Source organism: Rhea pennata, chromosome 3 (genome assembly GCF_028389875.1).
Source record: "Rhea pennata isolate bPtePen1 chromosome 3, bPtePen1.pri, whole genome shotgun sequence".
NCBI lineage: Eukaryota > Metazoa > Chordata > Aves > Rheiformes > Rheidae > Rhea > Rhea pennata.
Window position 1 is genome coordinate 126274379 of NC_084665.1, and position 21654 is coordinate 126296032.

The window sequence follows — 21654 nt, forward strand, 5'->3', positions numbered from 1 at the left end:
TCAGAAATACTTTCCACAAGGGGACATTCAGTCTCCAGGGAGTCAGGAACAACTCCCAAAGGAAGCACTGGCACCTAGCCGACAAAAAAGCTTCTTGGATATGGCCCTTCATGGCCTTTAGTCATTGAGAGTGGTCCTTTACATCACTGGCCAGGTCCACAGAGATCAGTTGGGAAGAATAATGCAAGGCTCAACAATCAAATGGATCTGAAGGCCAGCAGTGAGCCCACACCTATCGGCACAATTCCAACATGACTAGCGCATGGCAAAATCTGTGGCCATGGGGACCAGTCTCAAGCCTGGCTACCTGGTTGCCTTCCCAACCAGGAGGATCAGAGACCACCTTGCAGTCAGGTCAACCGGGGACCAGAAGAAGGTTGGCCAGGGCTTGAGTCTGAAGGAAGACTTGAACTCCCCTTTCTGGATTCTGCTAAAATTCTCTTCCCACACCTTTGCAAACTGCAATGGTGCCAGCTTGTCAATGCACCCATTCCTAAGTCCAGACCTTCTGCATTATGGGGACTTTCCTTGAATAATCTTAAATTTGTTGGCCTTGAAGAGATCATCCTGAATGAGTAAGCCTGAGCATTTGGGACCCACAAATATGATAACAGTAGAAGCACCTCTGATACAGAGATTGAGTCCTTCAGTTCAGAGCCAGCAGCCAATTTATAAGTTTCTTTTGCCAAACCAGCCTCTGGAAGGGAACAAAGAGCCTTCCCTACCCTGAACTGGGTCAGTCTCAGTTATTCATGTATGAGAAACAAGGTTGTCTCCCTTCTTCTGCCTTCCAGTCCCCTCCTGCCTTCACTCGCTCTCTCTGTTTGCTGGACAGAAAGCGACTTCCATTAATACAGCACTGCAGTTTTGTTTACAACTGTAGAGATATTTAATATCAACATTTCCCCCTGAAGAAGTGTCTTCTCAACTGAGTGAAGGAACTCAGCAAAGGAGAAGCTGTCTTTCAAACACAGCCAGGCACTTACAGGCTCTAAACAGAACTTGAGAGTAGTTCTCCCTGTGGAGAAACAGTTTCCTAAAACAATTTGTTATGATAAGAGGTGAGAGACACGTTCCTGTGTATACATGAATCCCAAATGGACTCTCAGGGGTACTCGCATCTGAAACAAAGGACATCGGCCTCTCCAACACGTGGGCACACCAAGGGCTGAGAGGGTCCCAAGACACCATCACCTCCTTCTGCAAGGGAGAGCCAAAACAGCAGGGCAGGGGGAAATGAGATTTACCATTCCCAGCTGCTCAAGGTGGTTTGTCTGGGCATCCCATATCCCAAGTTGTCTCCAAAATCCTAAGGTAATAAAAAGTGACAATTACAAACCCTTCTTACTGTTCACGCCTTCAGTTTATCCTTTGATAAGTGGTTTGCTGCAGCTACTGGAGCTGAAAGTCATATCTTTTCTTTCTTTTAAAATAGTTGAGATTCTTCCATAAATTGCATGATACCAGGGGCAGAAACTTAAGGGGAAAACTCCACCAAATATTAAAAGGTTTCTAGTCGAATCATAACAGTTTTAAGTGTTGGTTGTTCCAGTACTATGGCAGAGCAGGGCTAAACTAGAAAACAAAACATAAGGCAGCAAAAAACAAGGAGAAGGACAAAAGTAGAAAAGGCAGGGAAATAAAAGAGCCTAATGTATGCCTTGGAAAGATCTACAGCCAAGAGAAATATGTCTGTGAGTCTTTCCTTTTTTGATGGTGACATCATCAACTTGAAATGCACACTGAGATCAGAAATGCCCCATATTTCACCCATTGCCTACTGGAGCTGAAGACATTTCTGTAAAGACAGGTTCTGTCCCTTGGCTTTGCTTTTCTTTCCCTTTTCTCTGCCTATTTCCCCTTCTGACAGAACTTGAGGACAATTCATGCAGAACATACATTCTAGGTGACCCCGCTTGAGCAGGGGTATTGCACTAGATGATCTCCAGATGTCCCTTCCAACCACAACCGTTCTGTGATTCAGTGACCCCATTTTTTAGAGGCTAATGGGACCTAGGTACATCATTAGTAACAGGAGAGCAGGACAATGCCTGTTTGAATAGTCAGTGAATTAGCTGCTGGTGGGAATGCAGTTCTCCACTCTCCTGCGATCAGATGAACAGAAGACATCACCTGTATGATTTTGATCTGCAGGGGGATAAATTTCCCACTTTTAACTGAATGCATCATTATGATAGCTTCACAGAAATGGTTTGATGCTATTCTGGTTTCCTCTGACACATCAGATGACATCTATAGCGGGAAAAAATGGTTAGTTACTCGGTTGGCTTGTCAGGTCAAGCAGTCAAGCAGCTTTCCCACTGCAAACCTAAAGCCCATAGTTCATTGTTTAGGAAACATTTAACCTACAATCTCGCTGAGCTGCATGCCACTTTGAAAAGGCAAAGAAATCTGTTTTCTTCTTACCTCATAAAATGCCCTGTTAAGACTGTTCCTGTGCAATCCCCTCCAGGCCAGTGTTTCACATCAAGGCAAAGGGAACATTGCGCCCCTCCCCTGCTCCTGTTCTGCCAGCAGCAATCCAAGGCCAACAGCACACGCCATTGCCAACAGCCAAGCATATTCTTTGTCTTCATGGGTTTGTTTTCCCCAGTTTGAAGGACAGTAGAGGCAAAAGCAGCCAAGAGACTGGCTGAGATCATGGAAACAGGTGTGCAAGAGGGACGTGACAGAGAGATTGGCCAAATCCTGATCCTGGATTTGAGTTCAGTCTTAGTTTTGCAATAAGCTTTCCCTGAGCAAGTCGTTTCATCTCCCTATGACACCATTCTTCTCCCACGGGGAGGGTAAGAAGGCTCTTCTGTGCCTCACTGAAGGGAGACAATTAGAAAACTTTCAAAAGCCTCAGTTATATATGCAAAGACCAGCAGTGGATGGCAGCAGAATGGGTGGAAATGGGCTTGATTCTTCTAAAGCAAATTCAGATGAACTGCATCAAAGTACTAAGGTGCTACATTATTTCACCCAAGCACCTTACAGAGAGACTGTGCTCATAGCAAGGCATGATGAGAGAGCCTGAGGCCACATAGCCACTGCAAGGGAAGGTAGAGAACATCCAACCCAGTGCTGTGGGGTTGCTTTAGCATGTGATCTTGAGAAGTGGCAGGAGATAGTACCGAGGGAGTGGTCAACCTGGTCACTGGAAATGCCAAAACAGCTTCCAGTACACTTGAACCACCAAGCCCCAAACTATCAAGCCCAGCGGTTGAACCAGAGCTGAATGGGGAGATTGTCTACCCACACACTGAAGTACCATGGCCCACATCTACAAGGTACGTAGTTTACTATCCAGGAAGAAGGATACAAACACACCTGAGGATGTAGTGGCCTGTATCTTTACAAGGAATAGGATCCTGACCAGCATTTCTCATACTACTTTAGGCACATGCCATCCTTTTCTCATGCTCCCCAAGAAGAGCGGTCACACATAAGAAGTTACTTACATACATACACTACAAGTCAGGGGCAGTTGTGATGACAAGCTGACCAAAGACACAGCAAGAGTCTTACACCACAGTGATCCCAGTCCCCTAATCTGGCACAACCCCAAGTTACAGTCAGAAGAGGCAGACCCATAGACCCATTTGTTCTCCCCACCCATCTAGCCACTTACTGCAGCCGCATCAGTGGCTGTTGGCACTGGCAGTCATGAGACTATGTGATATATCGGATCAAGGAACAGACCTTGCTGAAAGCTTACCCCCCAAAAACGCAGGAAATCTTGCCTTTGGTTGTATTGCTTGCCAGCCATCCCTTTGATGGCAATGCATTCTAGAGCAACATCTGACTGAAAAGATGTACTTAAGTGAACTCCAAGGTCTGCTTTCTTTTTTCTGGGCTGCAGACCTGATCCCACCCACCAAGATGACCTCCCCTTTCTTAGTCATACTTTCAATTCTTACCCTCATAAATATCTGAGACTCTTCTGATAAACAGGAGATTCCTCTACTTACTGACTGTCCAAATATTTTTTAACAAATCTCAGATTAGCATGGAGAGCCCAGGGCATAGCCAGGAAGAGGCCATCCACACACAGAGGTCTGTTTGGCAGCAGGGACCTGGAACTGGTCTTTCTCTCATTTGACAAAGGAAAAGCAGCAACAGCATTTTCCTCTCTGAAGCGCATCTTGTCTCCAAATGGAGATACCCTCGCAGAGGTTCTCTTGTGATGACAACAGGGGAAAGGGCTACAGAAAGAAATGTGGAAAGTCATAGCCAAAAAAAAAATCGGGATTTCTAATGCTGTGATCCCACCTGGGCAACTGTCTCTGAGTGGGGCAGAGGCAATGAATCATCTTAGACACAAGCAGTCATATTTGATGTACCCACAGGGGGACCACAAGCAGATGTGCTATGGAGGCATGCCAACTGCTCTGCAGCTGAGCCATGGGAACTGGCCTTATGGCTACTAGTTATCGGGTGAACTGGGGCATATTCTCTGACCCTAAGCCCAGCAAGTGGATTCTGGCCACATTCAGACACTTTTAGCCTCCAAACTACAGTGATCACAACCAAGTTGCTTCCTGGGACTTTCACTGGGAAATACTTGGGTCAGGGTGGGCTGGTCTGAGTGCAGACTCTGCCAGCGACCATGCTAATGACTGCAGAGTGTGGTCTGTCAAGTTTCTGTGCCTGGGAGCTGGCACCATTTCAATGTGCCATCATTACACATGATATATCCTTTGTGTGCTCTTGGCTGTCCTAGGCTACTGCAATGCAGCTGATGGACTGTAACTCCTTAAGCCATAGTAATCCCAATGATTTGTATCCATGTGTCCTGATCCTCCCACAACATCTGTCTGCCTGCCTATACCAGTCCCTGGCATCTGTCTCTCTACACCTACCCAAGGTTTCATACTCCTGCCCATCATGGGGGCAATTCGGAGGAAAAGGTGGGAGCTGAACCAACATGTCTTGGGTGCCCAGTCTCATCTGAAGCCATCAAAGCAGAAGAAGAAGGTTGCATACCTTCTCTTGGCTACATGCTCTGTGTAAGATGGAGAAACCACTGTCGAATACAGATGTGGTATCTTACCCATGTACAGAGTTGGTTTGAGAGAGGAGTGATCAGAGGACCATCAAATGCCCCAATGGACCAAAGCCAGTGCCAGCTCTGGGCTCAGGAAACTCATGATGTTTGGGATCATTGCAAAGACTTCAGGGAGAAACTAGCAAGATATATTTAGACAACAGGGCCAAACTCTTCTTGGTGCCGGGAGATGACACAACAAGGGCCAATAGTACAAACTGCAGGCTGAGCGCTAGGAAAACCTTTTATCTTAGGAGGCGGTGCAGCACTGGATTGGATACCTAGAAAGGTGGAGGAATCTCCATCTCTGGGAGTTTCTAAGCTTCAGTTAGAAAAAGCTATGGCTGACCTCATCTAGTGTTGGCAGTAGTCCAGGAGGCTGGACTAGAGATCTGTGGTTGTCCCTTCTAACCAGCATTTCTGCAATTCTAGGACTCTAGAAATTCAGGAGGGTGGGGGATTGGACTCAGAGTGATGCAGATCAGAGGGAAAGATATTTACCCAAGACAAATGGGTGAAATATTGCTTGAAGAAATACAAAAAAGATATGATATTTTTATTATTATTACAATTTGTATAATTGTGTGTGTGTGTACTTTTAAAATATATATATACATATATATGTACCTATATATGCATATATTGTGTCCTTAAGAAGGAATGGTATTTTACCAAACTAGGAGTCATCTCAAATCAATTCTCTTTGCTTCTGCTAGTAGAATTATTATTCTGTTTCTATGTAGAACATAGCTGTGTAGAACTATATATACAAAAATGTATAAATATTTATTTATACACACACACACATACATAACAGATATATAGATATATATAGCACATGTATATATGATGTATAGGAATATGTAGGCTGTATTTAGCTCCATGTGCCTAAATGCCATCTCTGAACTTGAGGGCATTAAACTATATTGACAATTATGCATATATTCAAGCCCCATGCCCTGGTTTTCTTTAGTTCATGAGTTTAAATATAAACTCTGAATCCAATTCTGAGCTGCTATGCCAGCAAACACCATTCAGAGACTCCAGAGAGAGGAGTTACACCAAAGTAAGTTAGACCAAATTCTGGTTTATGTACAGGAAGGCAACCAGAAACAAACAGAAAGGTGTTTACTACAGTGCATCATGTTGCACAGTACAGTTGGTATGTCTAACAACTGGCCATTTTTTTTCCTGTTTTATTAGCTATTCTGAACAATAAGTTAACTCTATCCCCAAGCGGGGCAGGAGGACAGAGTGATTCTCCCAGCCACTGATAAAGTATCTGAAAAGGTCAGTTTAGATCTCAACAAGCACAGAAACTGCAGCCCAGGCCAATAAAGCGGCAGGTACCAAACTTATCAGGGCAACCTATAACTTGCAGTTTTTCTAACTCAATTGATTGGACTTTTTATCTAAAATAACAGACATTATAAGATAGGCGAAAGTCGAGATAAGGAAGAAAATTGAGTAGTCTTGAATCAGATCAGCTTGGGGACAGGTTCAAACTCCGACACCTGCCCTGGAGGAATCAATGAAAGTTTCTTGGCATTGTCCACTCATTTTGAAACGCTGCTAAAGTTGAGTGAACTTTGAGACTGCAGCGTTTATTCTGTGATTATAATTAACCTGCTCACCCGTTGTTATTGATTTTGCATGAAGGGAGGTGACAGAGTCTGACTGGATGTTGGTTTAGAAATATAAATGGCTGGGAGGGGAGGCAAAGAGGCATGCAGCTAACCATGCTCTTCCCTGGCTGGGAGCAAAAGAAAAGGGGGCATGACTGGTATTACTCCACCCAAGAGAGCTGCTCTGGCTTTTGCTTATGGTCCTCTTTGTGCTGGGAACAGGAAAAACCTTCCAGGCCTGATCTTCACATCCACACAGTCAGGGTAAATCTCAGAACTGAAGATCAACCCCATCGCTCTTGAGACATGAGAAATGAGTATGGGAAGCCTGTGAGAAAACCTTCAGTCCTGCTCAGGTTCCAGGACAGCAGGGCATCCCTCCAGCCCCAGGGAGCATAAGGGGCCCCCACCAAGCCAGCTGCCTTCCTCAAGCTCCACAATGGCATGTCCCAACTCAGCGTCCTTCCCAGCAGCGTGTCCCCTGGGCAGCCAACTCCTGGGACCAGTGCTCACTTCCTGAAATAATCTCAGACATCTGGGGCCAAACATATCATTCAGAGGAGTCCTGATGTCTGGGGCTCACCTCCTAGCTGTTTTTTTTACAGCTCCAACACTGCAACCCCTGCATGATGGCTCTCTATCTTCCAAACCCAAGGATTTGGCTTAGAAACTCACAGAATTTAAAATAATAAATGATAGGTTATTTTTATGCCTCTCATGGAGTTTGAACATTTAGGAATCAGAGTTTCCCAGCTTTCCTCTTGTCCAGAAAAGCTGTTTTCCTTCCCTTTCCACAAAAACAGATATATATATATATGTGATAACATGACTCCAGAAGCTAGAGCTTGAAGGAAACCCAAGGCACACCAAAGCACAAGAGCCAGTAGCCGCTGGAGGTGTACGGCTAAGGGATAGACAAGAAGGAGATGCCTCCAAAAGTGCTGGAGCCTCAAAGACCCATTTCTGCTGGCCCAAAAGGCCAGGGCACACGCCCAGCCACAGCTGTTCCCCAAGGGCAGCAGAGGCAAGGCCACCAGCTCCCGGAGCTACGTAGATGCCACATTATCCCATCTGCCCTCAAGGCCACAGGACAGTCCAGGGCCCATTTTATTCCCTATAATAGACACAGCAGACAAGCATCACGCAAGCAGAAGCTATCAAAAACAAAGAACTAGCAGAAAGAAAGAACTTAGTGGGAATGCCGTTGTCTCCTTTTCCTAGACCACTCCACCTCTGCCTACCATCTCTTCTGCTGTACTCAGATTTTAACCTTTTAAAAGTATCTGACGGCTTGGTATTCGTACAGCAACAGGCACACAGTCCCATACGCCGGCACACCATAAACACGGCATTATGGCTATAAACATCAACTGGGCCATACAGAAAACTCTGCAGCGTCTTGGGAGGGAGAGCGAGAACAAGGGCAGGCAGCAGCATCCCACTGCAGGACCTCTCCTGAAATGCTCCCCGACAGACACCAACCTAATTCCTGGGGATTAGGAGGAAACATTTCCATGCAGCTATTTTGTTATCCAGGATTCAGAAGTGTCTAGTACCAGTCCCTGGTGGAGACGAGCGAGCAGCCCCGCCGGTTCTCTGATCTGGCTGCCCTTTCCCTGCCTCCGCAACCAGTGGAAAGCTGTTGCTTTTCCTTTACTTTCCATGAATTATTTTTCCCTCCTCTATGAACAAATGGAGTTTCCAACTCCCCCCAAAAACGGCGCTAGCTATTCAAGCCCAGCTGGCTCTGATAAGGAGATCACCAGCTTTACCGGTCACTAAAAATAAATAAAAAAAAGCAAATCTCTTTATGCTGCGACTGATAAACCCGGTGGCCACTTTCCAAAAAAAGAAAGAAAAAAAAAAGACATTCTGGCTTTTTTGAGAGCTTCCTTGTGCAATCAGATATTCACCTACCAGAGGGAAGCTGTAGATCTCCATTTAGTTTGCAAGGGGCTGCATTTCTTTCCTACATGTCTTCCCTATGGAAGGTTCTTTTGTGGGCCTGATTCTGCATCGGCTCCATTTTCCATCCAAGATGGATTTTTTTTAATATTTATCCATTAAAAGTTATTTCAGTAAGAGAGAGATGTAAGAAGGACACAGCTTTGGTCCCTTAGCCAGACAGCGAATCCTACAGGAGCTTTAGGTGCACAGACAGGCCAAAGCGAATTAACGAAAAGTGTGCAGATAAATAACCAGAAAAAAAAAAAAAAAAAAAAAAAAGACACAGAGGGCAACTTTGGAAAAATATTATTTTTGCTGCTATTTGACACTATCCCAACTTGGCTTTAAAATCCAAGCCTTGTTAAAATCAGAAAAGCTGAAACATTTCAAAGCTGATGACGGGGTCAGATCTACATCCAACTTTGAAAATTTCTGCCCAGATCTTCTTTCCTAGTGCAGCCGGCTGGCTCTCTACCGAGGATCCAGCTGCCTGTGTTTTTTGGATGAGAAAATCCAGCTCCATGTTATTGTATTTAAAGAAAAATCATAACCAAGTGCACTGAGCATTTAAAAAAGTGAAATAACAAGGGAAATGCTGTGAATTTGGCTCTGCCGCAAGGGCTTCTAAATCCGCGCTCTGACTTTCCGGAGAACACCATGCACGGCCCCGATTTTCCAAGCAACAACTGACCACCCAAAATACCATCCCACTGCAAAGAAAAGCCAAGTCCTGCTATCACAGGAGTCGCAGCAATTTTTAATAGCAGAAATTCAAGAGTTTCAAAGGAGATTTTAATACCAATTTTACCAATCACTGGCAAGGTGAGGATGATTGAATTTTTTTTCAACTACTGTGACGCACGTATAAGCACCTATGTAGAAAGATCTCGCTGCTCTGGAATGGCAGATAATTGTTTTTAATTTGTCATTACAAATGTATTTACTGCTAGGATGAAATACCATGACTAGTCATCCGACAAAGACTTGTTAACTTTAGAGCAATTTTACTATTTCACTGTCAGGATGTTTAACACGCAGTTGTAAGGTAAATTTGTCCCAAAAGGTTTTTTTCACCCTCAAAATAAGAAGATCTCAATTCAACCTTATGATAAAGTTTGCTTTTATAATTTGTTTAAAATTTGGATTTAAGAACAAGTTCTCACAATTTTTCCTGATTATTTCAGCAGCATTTCACAATCACATGCAAAAGGCTTATTTACACCTTCCTGCCATACAGTCAGAAGGTGACGTGAACTAAAGACCCTTCTACAAGATGAATATTTTGGAGGAGACGGTGAATCTGGCGTATCCAAACAGCAAGTCTCCCTTTCTGCAATTCGACAGGCATAACGAAACATATCCCCCCAAAAACAAGTCATGACAAAACGGAGGGGTTTTGTCGGCGCGGTTGCGTTAGCTGGGGATCACACATCGCCGCAACGCTGGCCGACGCGGCCGTGGCGGCAGGAACGGGCATTTCGGGCTCTGCCCTCCGAAAGTGGGCAAAACTGGCTGATTTAAGCCCACGGTCTGTGCTCTGCACACACTTCAGCAGCTGGTTTCACAGCTAGCAGTGACCCCCAAAGGGAAGGCAGACACGTCCTGTGGATTTTGTATAAAAGGATCTCAAAAGCTGTGTTCCACGCCAAACTTTCGGCCGCTCCCACCCTCCTCTCCCCAGTGCCCAAAGGGACCATTTCAAAGTGAGGGGAGATTCTCGAGTGCCATGTTTCTCCATCTTTTTTTTTTTTTTTTTAATAGGGAAACTGTAGGGAAGGAAGGCTGTGCCAGACTGGTATGTGTGGCAGGGAATTGGGGGACAAAACCTACACCAGCCCAAGAAAAAAAGGTGCATTTGCACCCTCGTTCCTCCTGCACGAGCCAAGCTCCAGCGGGGAGCTCTGCCAGTATCAAGGAGCGAAAATTTCAATCCAGAGCCCTGTGCTGATGAGAAACAAGGTTTCTGCAGGTTTCGGGGCAATGCATCAGCAGAACTTGCTGCCTGCGCTGGAGTTTTCAAGGATTTTTTTTTTTATTATTGTTACTGTATTTTTCTCAAGATGGGGGTTTTTCTCCCCTTTAGTTTGAACAGCCACTGCACACATCCCCCTTACGGCAACAGGCTGCCAACCTCAGGCACAAAAGCTTGCTAGTTTTACTGAACTTCTGCTACATTTTCACCCAATCTGGAGTTTTATTTGAGGTTTGTTGCTTTCTTTTTTTTTTTTTTAGTAGCATCTGTTTTAAAGCATCCTTAATTTTACAACCATCGAGAGTCAGATATTTTGCCCGTTCCAAATAGCCAGCTCCCTTCAGGATAACCAGCTTGGGAAGCACCTCTCTGCCTGCCAAGCCAAGATTTCTCCATCATCAGAAGAGCACAGAGACAACAGGATCGGGTCCAATTTCCTCTGGTAAACACCGCCTGATAAACACGCATCTCTTTCCAAGGATTTAGCCTCTTTTCCCCAAACCGATGGACATAAATATAGAGAAAGCAAAAACATAGAGAAAGCAAAATTCAGGCTGTCCTCTCAAACTAAAAAAAAATGCTGTTATTGTTGTAGGAGTAAAGACACGCGCATGCATATATATGCAGAGAAGAAAAAATAATTAATCCTTACTTAATAAGGCCTTAGATTCAATGCCACTATCCATTACTTTAAATATATATTACCGTTTTACAAAAAAAAGAACATTTGTAATATATTATATACTGCACGATAACTGTTTTATGTAATGTTTCACATTTGTAGTGAGTAATAGGGGATAAAATTTAGTCATCAATAAAGGTATTGTATTGTTAGCAATGATGATATAGTACTGTTGATCACATTTTTATTCTAGCTGCTTTGTTTACAATTTAAAATGCATTCTCGGAGTTTTTTCCGAGGGTAAAAGACAGTAGCGTATTTGAGTTAGATCTTGCATTGCTATGCCGTGATTCTACGGGTTTCGCCCCAAAAACGCCAATGGCGCCAGGATCGGATCCCTCAGCTCTAGCCCGTTCGCTCTCAGGAGTCCTCCAGAGGGATCGGAGCTGGTGGGGAAAGGGGGCAGGACGAGGTTGGCTGGTGACAATTAAATTAGGCTGGAAAGCAGAAGGCAGTTTTAAATCCACGGAGGAACAAAGCCGCGGGCCAACCTCCCCGCCGGCGGACGGGAGGCGAGAAATGCGGCCGCTTCTAAATCGGGGCTTGATGGGTCTCTGGAAGGGCCTGTGGAAAGCCGTGACGGACCAGACCCGGTGACTTCAGTCCCTGGCCCCCGGGACAGGAGTCAGTCATGCAACAGTTGATTCTAATTTTGGAAAACGAGGGCCGTGAACCACGCGTTTGCCCTAACGGCGCTTTCTGCAAACAGGAAACGAGGCAGGAGCGGAGCATCCTGGGACTGCTTTCCTTCCCCCAGACCCTGAGCGTTTCACCCTTTAAGCGCACGTGCAAAACTCAGAAATATCCTCCAGCCGCATCGCGACGACAGCAGAGAAAGCTCTGGTCTACCCGGAGATGCATTTCAGAATATGTCCTTGGGGCATCTGCTCCTGGAGCAGCCGCACCACACAGAGTAGATACCTTGCCCTTAGGTGTGCGGTGTGTGGGGAATGATCTGGGGCTGTTTGTAGGGCAGAGGATTGTAACAAATGCGGATGAGTCACCGGGAACGCCAGCCCGGGGGATGCTACAGGGCAAATCTCTTAGCATCCCTATGGGAAAACTTCAGATCTGGTTCAAAATCTCCCCCTGCACCGCCCTTTTCTCCCCCACCAGCAGTAGAGAAGACGTTTTCCTACTGAGCCTTGTCTGCTCAGCGCTTTGATCTTTCCAGCTGCTGCTGCTGTGTTCAAATCGCAGCTTTTTGGGGACCCTGACTTCGACTTACCCTCGCGAGGAGAAGCCAGATAGAAATGCCCACAAACCTGAGCCCTGAGCGACTCCCAACCAGCTCAACACAATTCCTCCTCTTCGTGATCCCGCGGCGGCAGCAGCAGCAAACCTTCTGCTTTCCCGAGGTTTGCACCAGCGCAAAACCGTGCCGGGTGGGGATGGAAAAGCAGGATCCGGCCCTCCATCCTCAGCATACAATAGCCTTTCCAAGGGGCATCCCTTGCCGGCAGGGCCAGGCTGGGGCTGATTCCCCTCTCCTGAGCCGATGTGGATTCCCTCAATCCACACTCCCTCCTACCTGGCAAAGGGGGGAAGGGGCACGTCGCCCGTCTGCGCTGATTTTGGGACACATTTCAAGACAACGCTCGGGAAGCAGACGGCTTTTGGCACTGGCAGGGAAGGCTCCTGGAAGGAGACTTTACAGCGGGCTCTTTTCATGCATCATTAAGTCGGGAATTCATTATAACCCTGTCTAAGCGAATGCCTGGAGCAAGTTCATGGCCTCAGCCCCAGGGTCTGATCCTGCCCTTCAGGGTATGAAATCACTCACCAAATGTACCTTGAAAAGCCCAAATGAGGCATTTTGAACTCGCACCAAGGAAAGCTTTTCAAGGAGGCCCATGTGATTTATGCACCCGCCTTCCCCAGCATTTTATACCACAGAGCTAAATTTGGCAATTTTTAACCTGGGCCAAAATTCCCATCATTTGGCTAGATAAGCAAGATCTCTATTTTTTTCAGTCTCATTTTCTAATTGTCTTTGAATTCAGATTGTCTCAACTCCTTTCCCTAGCGCATAGCTTTTCAGTGGAAAATAAACGCCATCCACAATTGCATAGACTATGTATCTTTGTATATCGAGCTATAACTGCATAGACTTGATCTTAATTATTAAAAAATAATATTATTAATATTGCAGTGGTCCTAATGACACTCTGGAATTAGCACTTTAAAAAGGTAGGAGTGTGTCCAGGAAGCAAAATTGCTAGAGGAAAACGAGAACCCTGCAAAAGCAGTTCTATCTTGGTTTATCATAGCCTTGCAGGAGAGACTGTATTTCTACCCACAGATTCCTCATCTTGGAGGGAATAAAAATATCTTTGGTCGCAAAGAAAGTCAAAGGAAGGAGTCGGGGCTTTGTTCGGCTGCAGAGCCAGACCTGGCCGTCTTACTAAGGTGGTCCTGAGCCTCTCCCCGTCAGGGTTTACACCCTTGCTCATCAGAGGATCCCTTCTCTCAGCTCAGAAATGGTCTGGCAGCAGCACTCCCGTCGACAAAACTACCCGCCAGGGGAGCTGCCTTTAAAAAAAAATCCCCGTTAATATTTTAATTTAATTTAGAATGCTCCAGCTTTCAGCTAGGTTCTGTTTGAAGTAATTATTTATTTATTTGTTTGTTTTTTTAACTATTCAGCACTTTTTATTTTAAATCCAAGTGCTATTTCCACATTCAGGGTGGAGGTATAATCAGACCCCTCGAAATAAAACCCGGAGTTTATGCTGTGCTTCCCTCGGCGCTGCAAGGAGATGGAACGCAACACCTTGAATCCAGCAACAGGATCAGGACCTTGCTTTAGAAAACTTCCTCTCTGCCGACAGTAAAAAATAGGTGCTAACATTTGCTGCGTTATCTCAATGCATCTGATCTACCTGCTGCTATAAAAGACCTCGGACAAAAAGGGTCTTCGGCACTAATGCCACAATGCGTTTGAGAGACCTGCAACACAAACCACTGCTTAACGCACGGCTTGAGACACCAAAATCACGACATAAAATAGCCTAGGCCTTAAAAACTGCCAGATATTTCTGAAGGTGAAATTCTTCACTTGCAATATTTAATTTTCAAGCATTTTTATTATTAAGAGCCCATTTGAAACTCTTGCAAAAGGCTGATACTTTTTTCCCAAGGAAGAGATTACATGGTATTCAAATACGAAAACGCAATTGTCCTCTCAATAATGTTCAATAATTCCTGGTTTTCCTACACATTCTGCCTTTGCAATGCTTCTCAAAAGCATTGCTGGGTTGTCCCAACCCAAGCTTATTCCTTAAAGGAAATCTGTGCCTCATTTTAAAGAAACCCTAATGTCCATAGAAAAGCAAAAGACCCAGCACGGGCCAGGCTTTCACCAATACCCGACTTTCATTTCTGTAACTTGTTTAAATAAAGATAAAAGTAAAAGAAAATCTTTGTATGCAAGAAGGAAAAATTACACTCCAAAGTGCAGGTTAAAAAGTGGCATCTTAAAACGTATTTGCAAATAACTCTGAGTCATTTTCTTCCCGACGTGTTTTATTTTTTAACTCCGACCCTGACTGAAGCGCAAATATCTCCATAAAAAGAGCATGTGGAACAAAAAGGGATTTAGGGAACTGCAAATGCCCCACGTTTCTCTCCCCAATGTCACTGTTCACCCCACTTCTCCCTTTCTCCTTTGTTAAAAAAATACAGAGGGAACATTTTAACCCTTTTGGGCCGATTTCTGGGTGTAGAACCAGGAGCACTTAATTAAATCAGTGCGTCGGCTCTGAGGTCTGGATCGGTGCGGCAGAGTTCAGGGTTGGGATTTATGGCAGAGAAACCCTGGAATTCAAGCTCAGCCACCTGTGAGTCCCCCCAAAGGCAAAGCTGTGCCAGTTGTCTCATGAAAGACGCTACGATAAATGTGGCTCCATTTATTTTTCACCTTCTCTACTGCCTCTTTCCCCCCTCCCCGTGCCATGTTTCCCTTCGCTTTCCCATGTTCCTAGCCCATCTCACCTAACTGACCTTTCCAAATAAATAAATAATTAAATAAAAGGGCATAAAACAACCCAAAGGCAGATGTGGGGTGGATGGGCCGGATTTCACTTGTGCCTTCAATCCCTACTGAGCCCTTTTTACACCTCAAGCAACTCTGGGAAGGGGCTTCCTACAGCGCATCGTAGTCCCTATATACCACAGTCATCTCCGTCACGGTCCCTAAATGCCCGCAGAGCTATATGCATGCTCGGCTCCCATCCGGAGCAGGCCCTTGCGTAGGCATTCGGTGCACAATTTCTTGCAGGCTCCCTCCGCCAGCCTACCTACTTTTTAATTTTAATTTTTGGGGGGTTAGAAATGGCCGCTCCTCGGGCAAGGCGTCGCGGAGAAAGGGAAGAACGTGCAGGGAGCACCTACAGCGCCGTGGGGACCCCAGTATTTTGCACGGCTGAGCATATCGGAGCCAGAAAGGCAGGTCAGGTGGAGATGGCCCCATTCTCACTGAGTCCGCGCTGGCAAAAAGCAAAGCCCTCCGTGCTGCCCTTCACGCCTTGAGCCCTCCTCGTCCTACCTGCGCTGGGGTGCAAAATTAAGGGGCCGTCGGGGTGAAACCCTCCGCCGCCAATCCCAGCCCTGCCCGGAGGCTCACACTCACCGATGTTGGCATGCCTGGCGGCCCCGGGCGTCCCTCTGTTCTGCAGGTTGTGTAGCATGGGGCTGTCGAAGGGCGAGGAAGTCCAGGTCGTGGCCATTTCGGGGCTCATGTAAGCTGGATAAGGGCTGGAGTAGGAGCTGCTGAAGCCCCTGCTGTACTGCTCCCTCCCGTTAGCAGAAAGGCTCAAGGAGCTGCTGTAAGCCGCCGCGGCCTCCCGGGAAGAGGTGGCAGGGATGGGGGTGCTGGTGGAGAAGGAGAACCGAGGTGACACAGGCGGGTGAGAAGATCCGGGGTTGTAAGCGGCACTTTCGGCTCCGGGCTGAGTCCAGATGGAGTGGCTGGAGACGGGGCTGCCTTGCTGGGAAGAGCCACTGCTCTGGAGGTAAGGCAGGCTGGGGAGCATCGAGGTGACCCTCGTGGTGGGCACATAGACGGGGGACGCTGCGGCCGCACTGTGCATGAAGCCAGCTGCCCCCTCGTATGCCGGGGGGCCGGGGTTAGCCGCCATGGCTAAACTCTGGTACATCTCGCAATGGGCCCCCCCAAACCCCAGCTGGGCCCCCGGGCACAATCCAGAGCGGTGGCGAGAGGGTGCGAAACCCGGAAAGCTCCACTTTCCCCTGCCAGAGATGCGGCGAGCGGTGGCCGGAGCGGTCTCGCGTGGGTGCTGCCTTCCAGCCAACACCGACAAACCACCAGCGCTGCGGTTTTCCTCCACCCCCCCGCCCTGCCGCCCACCTTCCCCACCTTCAGCACGTCCGGCCGCCGGTTCGAGCCCCCAAGCAAGAAGTTCGTGGTCCCTTCGCAGGAAAGTTTTAGCTCCCGCCTTGAATTAGCTTCTCCCACCGGGCTCCATCCATCGGCTCCCTCCCGCCCCCCCCCCCCCTCAAGTGGGGCTGGGCTGCTTAAAAACCTCGGCGAGTCTCCTCCCCTCCTCCTGGCCGTCCCCCCCCCCCCCGCTTTCTCCTCTCCTCCCCCCCACCCCGTCCAACAACACCTCCCGGGGAGGCAGAGGGGACGGGAGATGCTGCCGGGGATGCAGGAGGCGGCCGCGGGGCTGGGAGCCCACCTCGGGGCGGAGGAGATAAGGAGGTTAGAGCAGGGCTGGCGGGGAGGGGTGAGGGGGGGGTGTGAGCCGGGAAGGTGAGAGACAGCGAAGCTCTCCTCGCCTCGGGCCCTGGAGCAAAACCTTTGTCCCGCAGGTACGACCGGTCCTTTAAGTTGCTAATGGACCTGAGACCGGCTTTTGATCTGGGCTGGCATCAGGGCTGATTGGAGGCGACCCGGAGTCTGAAGCTGCGGAGGGGAGCGGGGAGGGGAAAAAGGAAGGAGTTGGGGGGGGGGGAGAAAGAAATTGAATTAGACACACAATAGGGAGGAGGAGGAGGAGGAAGGCCGCTGGTCGGCCGCGCTGGCTTAGCACCGCGCCCGGCCCAGCCCCGCACCCGCCCCACGCGTGTCCGTTCCTCGGCAAAGGCAGAGGGGACGGTGCGCCGGGAGCGGGCCCGTCCAAAGGGAAAGCAGCGGCCAGCCCCACCGAAACGTGCCCCCGACATTTCCCCGGGATGGTTTTAATAGCCTCGATGTCACGGCGTAGATCGTAAACTTAGAAATGTTGAATTTGCAATGGACTGGGGAAGGGGCTCGGCATCGGGCCCAGCAAGGGTGAAGGGATGGGGCAGCATCTCCTAGAGCTGCCGGGTGGACACACTGGGTGTTTGAGATTGTTTTTCTCTCACCAAATGATTTCTGATTTGGGCTCCTTCAGTGGTGCCCCATCCAGGCCTTGGTTTGGGGCTGAAAAGTTGGTTTTAAGGTGTTCTGCAGGCTGCAGGATGTGGGCAGAGGCCCGGTGTTGCCTGCAAGCAGTTTGCAAAGGTGAGACCCCCCCCCCAAAAAAAAAAAAAAAAAGTGCTTGTGGAGGGAGCTGGGAGGGAAATACTCTTTCCAAAGAGCGCTCAGGCAGGAGTGGAACGATCTGAGCCACTGTTTTCTTCATGGGTCGTTGGAAGACCCTAGAAAGCAATCTCACACCTGGGCAGGGCTGGACGGGGGGAATTCTGGCTGAAGAAATAACTCTTGGAACTGATTTAGATTTGACTAGCAGATTCCCCAGGCTGAACCCCTCCGCCGGGCTGAATTTAGCAGCAGCAAAGATAACCAGGAGATAAGGACTGATACCCGGGAGGACAGCGGGAGACCGGCAGGCAGCTGAGGGAAGGGGGAGAAGCCGGAGGCAGAGTCCCGTGGCGCTTTGGGAATGGGTAAGGATGGAAGCGAGCCGGGAAGAAGAGGGTTTAGGGGAGCTCTGCTCCCTTTTAAGCCCAGGGGATGGAGGCGCAGCTGGCACACACGCGTGTGTATGTGTATGTGTGTGTGCACGCCCGTGTGCAGTAGCTGGCCTAGGATGGAGCGTTTCCATGGGACTCTCCAAAACAGAGGAGAACATGAAGGCAGAACGAGAGGAGGAGTGAATTCACCTCCTGTGGGTGAGCACCCAAAAAGCTCTAATAATTATAATAATAATAATAATAAATGATCTATAAAGCAAATCGAAGCAGTTTTCAAGCCCAGGGAAACAATAGGAGGAAGCTTTCGGGGAGGCCCATAGGAAGCAGCTCGCTGGGCCCCAGCGGTGATGGCGAGCGGGAGGAGAAGAGCGTGCAGGCAACAGAGAAGCGCTACCCACCTTCGGTGCTGGGCGGCAAGGGGTGGCAGGGGGCCAAGGCCGTGTGGGGCAGGGCACCCCCTGCTCCTTGGGGAAAGCAGAGGGCTGCTGGGCTAAGCCCCTCCGGCTCCTGTGGAGGGTTGGGGGGGAGCTCAGGGGGCAATGGGGCTCTGCCTGCCCCCCCTCCCCACTCCCCAGTGCGGCCAGACTCCCCAGTCCCACTCGCTGACTGGTTTGCCCACGTCACGTGGAAGTGGGCGGCGATGGGAGGAAAAGGCAGGGTGTGTGTGTGGGGGGGGGAGTTAGGGGGAGAGCTGGTATCTGTTGCACCATCAGCCAGGCGCCAGGTTTCATTGCCGTGCAAATAAATAAATAAATAAATAAATAAAATAATAAAATTAAACCGCCACCCCGTGCATGCACACACGGCCAGCCCCGTGCTGCAGGCAAAGTCCAGCCGGGCAGCCCTGCTCTGCGCCGCCCTGCACACCTAAAGGGACACCCATTACCGGCAGGGGCCCAGCTTGCAAAATAAAGACCGGACGTTTTCAGCAGGGGGGCACCCAGCCTCTTGGAGGCAGCCCCCTACCCTGGGGAGACTGCGGGAGTAGGGGGAATTTCTCTAAGCTCCTGCACAAAATCGGAGAGATGAGGTCCTAGCTGCCCTCCTCTTTCCTCCCCACCCTTTCTAGGGGTGCTGCCTCCCCCCTGCAAAGGCACCTATGCTGGGCACTCTGCCTTGCCCCCCCACCCTCGTGGTGCAGAAGGCCACTGAGTCTAAAAGTTAGTGCGATAACGCAGGAATAGCCCTGCCCAGGCTTTCGCAGGGACTAGCACTCCACTGCCCCAGGGGGTGCCTTCCAGCCCCCCCCCTAGTGGGGCCTCCCCCCAGGGATGGAGTCCATGGAGGGGCCAACCATGCCTCCCCTCCCCAGGTTGCTCTGCCCCCCCAACACCCCCCTTCCCCCTCCAACCCCGGAGTGGCACATTTCGCCCTGGGGTAGCCCAACCCCCCCTCTGAGGGTCTGTGGAGCTGGGGGGGGTGTCCCACACTAGGGGGCCAGTCCTGCACCACAGCTTCCCCCCCCCCCCAAGGAATAATGCTCTTTAATAACGTTAATAACATTAGTAATGTTAATAACATTAACCTTCCCTTCTCCCCGGGCTTTGGCATGTACAGGAGTTTGCTCAGCCCTCGAGGCTGCTCCAGGGTGCTCTGGGGTGCGTGGAGATTTGGTGGATCAGATGCAGATGGTGGGAGTAGGAAGGGGGGGAGACAGCAGCAGCTCTCTGCCCCCAAAAGAAAAATCTGCAATGCAACTAGAAATCTCTGATTTAAGGCGTTTTTCATCCTATCTAAAATAGCTGGTGAGGATTAGGGAGCAGGGGGAAATAAATAAATATTTTTTAAAAAAGGGTTTATTGAGGGAGGCTGGAAGGCAATGCAAGCGCTCTGCATTGCACTGGTTGCATGGGAACCGCTCCCCACAGGACACGGGCTTGCTCCGTCCTCGTCCCCGGAGTCGTCCGCAGCCTTTTCCCATTTCCACCCTGGATCACACGGGGATGAGCAGGGAGTTTGCAGACGGGAAACCATAGCGTGAGGGATCCTGCCTGTCGGGGATGCATAAGGGCACTCACAGACGTTAAAAATGCCTCTAAAAATAAATTAGGGCAAATACACAAATATAGTCATGTATGTAGTTATAGGCACGGATATAAATATTGTACGGGTACAAATATGGGCGCATAAATACACCACAGATACAAATATAAGCATTGATGACACTATGCGTGTTACAACTATAATTTAAACATATGGTGTGTATATTTTGAATATAATTTATTTTTCAGAGAAGTGTATAGTTATATGCATACAAATAAAAATGTTGCATATAGATGGAACATAATGCATATTAGACACAGGGATATATATTATGTGCATATGTATATGTTTATACGTGCACCTATATATAAATATACAATGTAATTTATAACGCTGTATGTATGTTATAAATATGCACATTAATATAGGGCTAACGACGTGCAGAGAAGGAAGAGAGAATTAAATATATTGTTGTCTTTTTTTCAGGCAGCTGTGTATCCAGATATGCTGTATTTCCAGAGGACAAACATTGCTCTCCACTCGTTTCAAAAATCTCTGGCGATTCTTTTCTCTGCCAAAGAAGCACGAACGGATTTTCTAAAGTTTGATGAATTTCTACTGAAAATCAGCATCTTCTGCTTTTTTTTTTTTTTTTTTTTTTTAAGCAAACATTTAATTAAATCCATTCCAAAATGCCCAAGCAGCCTGTGTCTTCGCTGCCGTTGCCAGGAGTGGAGAAAATTTCAAGGACCTGCCTGCCTTTGCTTTATCACGCAGCCTTTTCCAGGATCCCGATGTGTTAGCTGCACGGCCAGGAGGATCTCAAGAGTAATCGCAAAATTCCTCTGACAGGTTTTGTGCGTGTGTGGCCGGATCCAGCTACTTTCAGCCGGGAAATATTAGTCCTTGTTGCAAAGCACAGCCGCGGAGCCTAGAGATGAACCCCTCCGTGGTGCGAATCGGGCGAATTAACAGTCAGGAGGGAGCTGGTGTATCTCGGAAACGTTTTTCCTTATTTCCTAAATGTGCGAAAAAGCAGAGAATTGGACATAGCAGAGTTCAGCGGGGCGACAACAACAACAAAAAAATCTCTGCCCTCCGCTCGGAGAATTTCTTTCCTGTGATCTCAAAATGCGTTTTCCTGAAAATCGGCTAACGAAATCATGATAAACATAGCACTGTAAAACAAATCTCGTCCTTTCCGCTCTCCTTTCCAGCCCCCCCCCCCCCCCCCGCGCCCCGAGGAAGGAAATAAATCGATACGATGCCGTTTTTTTTTCTTGCATCGAAATTAATGGTGCAACTGATTTAGAGCTAAAGCTGTAAATGTAGACGGATGCACCCATGAGCGGCAGCGAACAACGAACAAAAACTCAGGAACTGGGGATGGAGGGAGGGAAAGAGAAAGAAGTGTATTTAAATACTTCTCCGCAGAACTTTGCTGAGATTTAAAAAAATCAAGGAGGGGGGAGGA

At 48.1% G+C, this 21654-nt stretch overlaps 1 protein-coding gene and 1 long non-coding RNA gene across 7 annotated transcripts in view; one reads left to right on the plus strand and one right to left on the minus strand.

Annotated features, from left to right (window-relative positions):
- GATA4 (GATA binding protein 4) overlaps positions 1-18678 on the minus strand; it is a 33252-nt gene extending 14574 nt beyond the window's left edge. For 2 of the 5 annotated variants that reach the window (XM_062573277.1, XM_062573276.1), the window contains exon 1: positions 15907-16630. In XM_062573277.1, coding sequence (XP_062429261.1) covers positions 15907-16432 — 526 coding nt within the window. In that variant the 5' untranslated portion in view covers positions 16433-16630. Of the gene's footprint in view, positions 1-15906; positions 16631-16653; positions 16772-17139; positions 17151-18595 lie in introns of those variants that run through there. The other 3 variants (XM_062573280.1, XM_062573279.1, XM_062573278.1) reach the window with 3 other exon arrangements.
- Positions 16898-21370, plus strand: LOC134139006 (uncharacterized). Of its 2 annotated transcripts, XR_009958049.1 has the most exons (3): positions 16898-16998; positions 18001-18170; positions 20667-21370. It is a non-coding gene; the product is annotated as an uncharacterized LOC134139006 (long non-coding RNA). The 2 variants fall into 2 exon arrangements; XR_009958048.1 differs by lacking the exon at positions 18001-18170.
- The last annotated feature ends 284 nt before the right edge of the window (positions 21371-21654 follow it).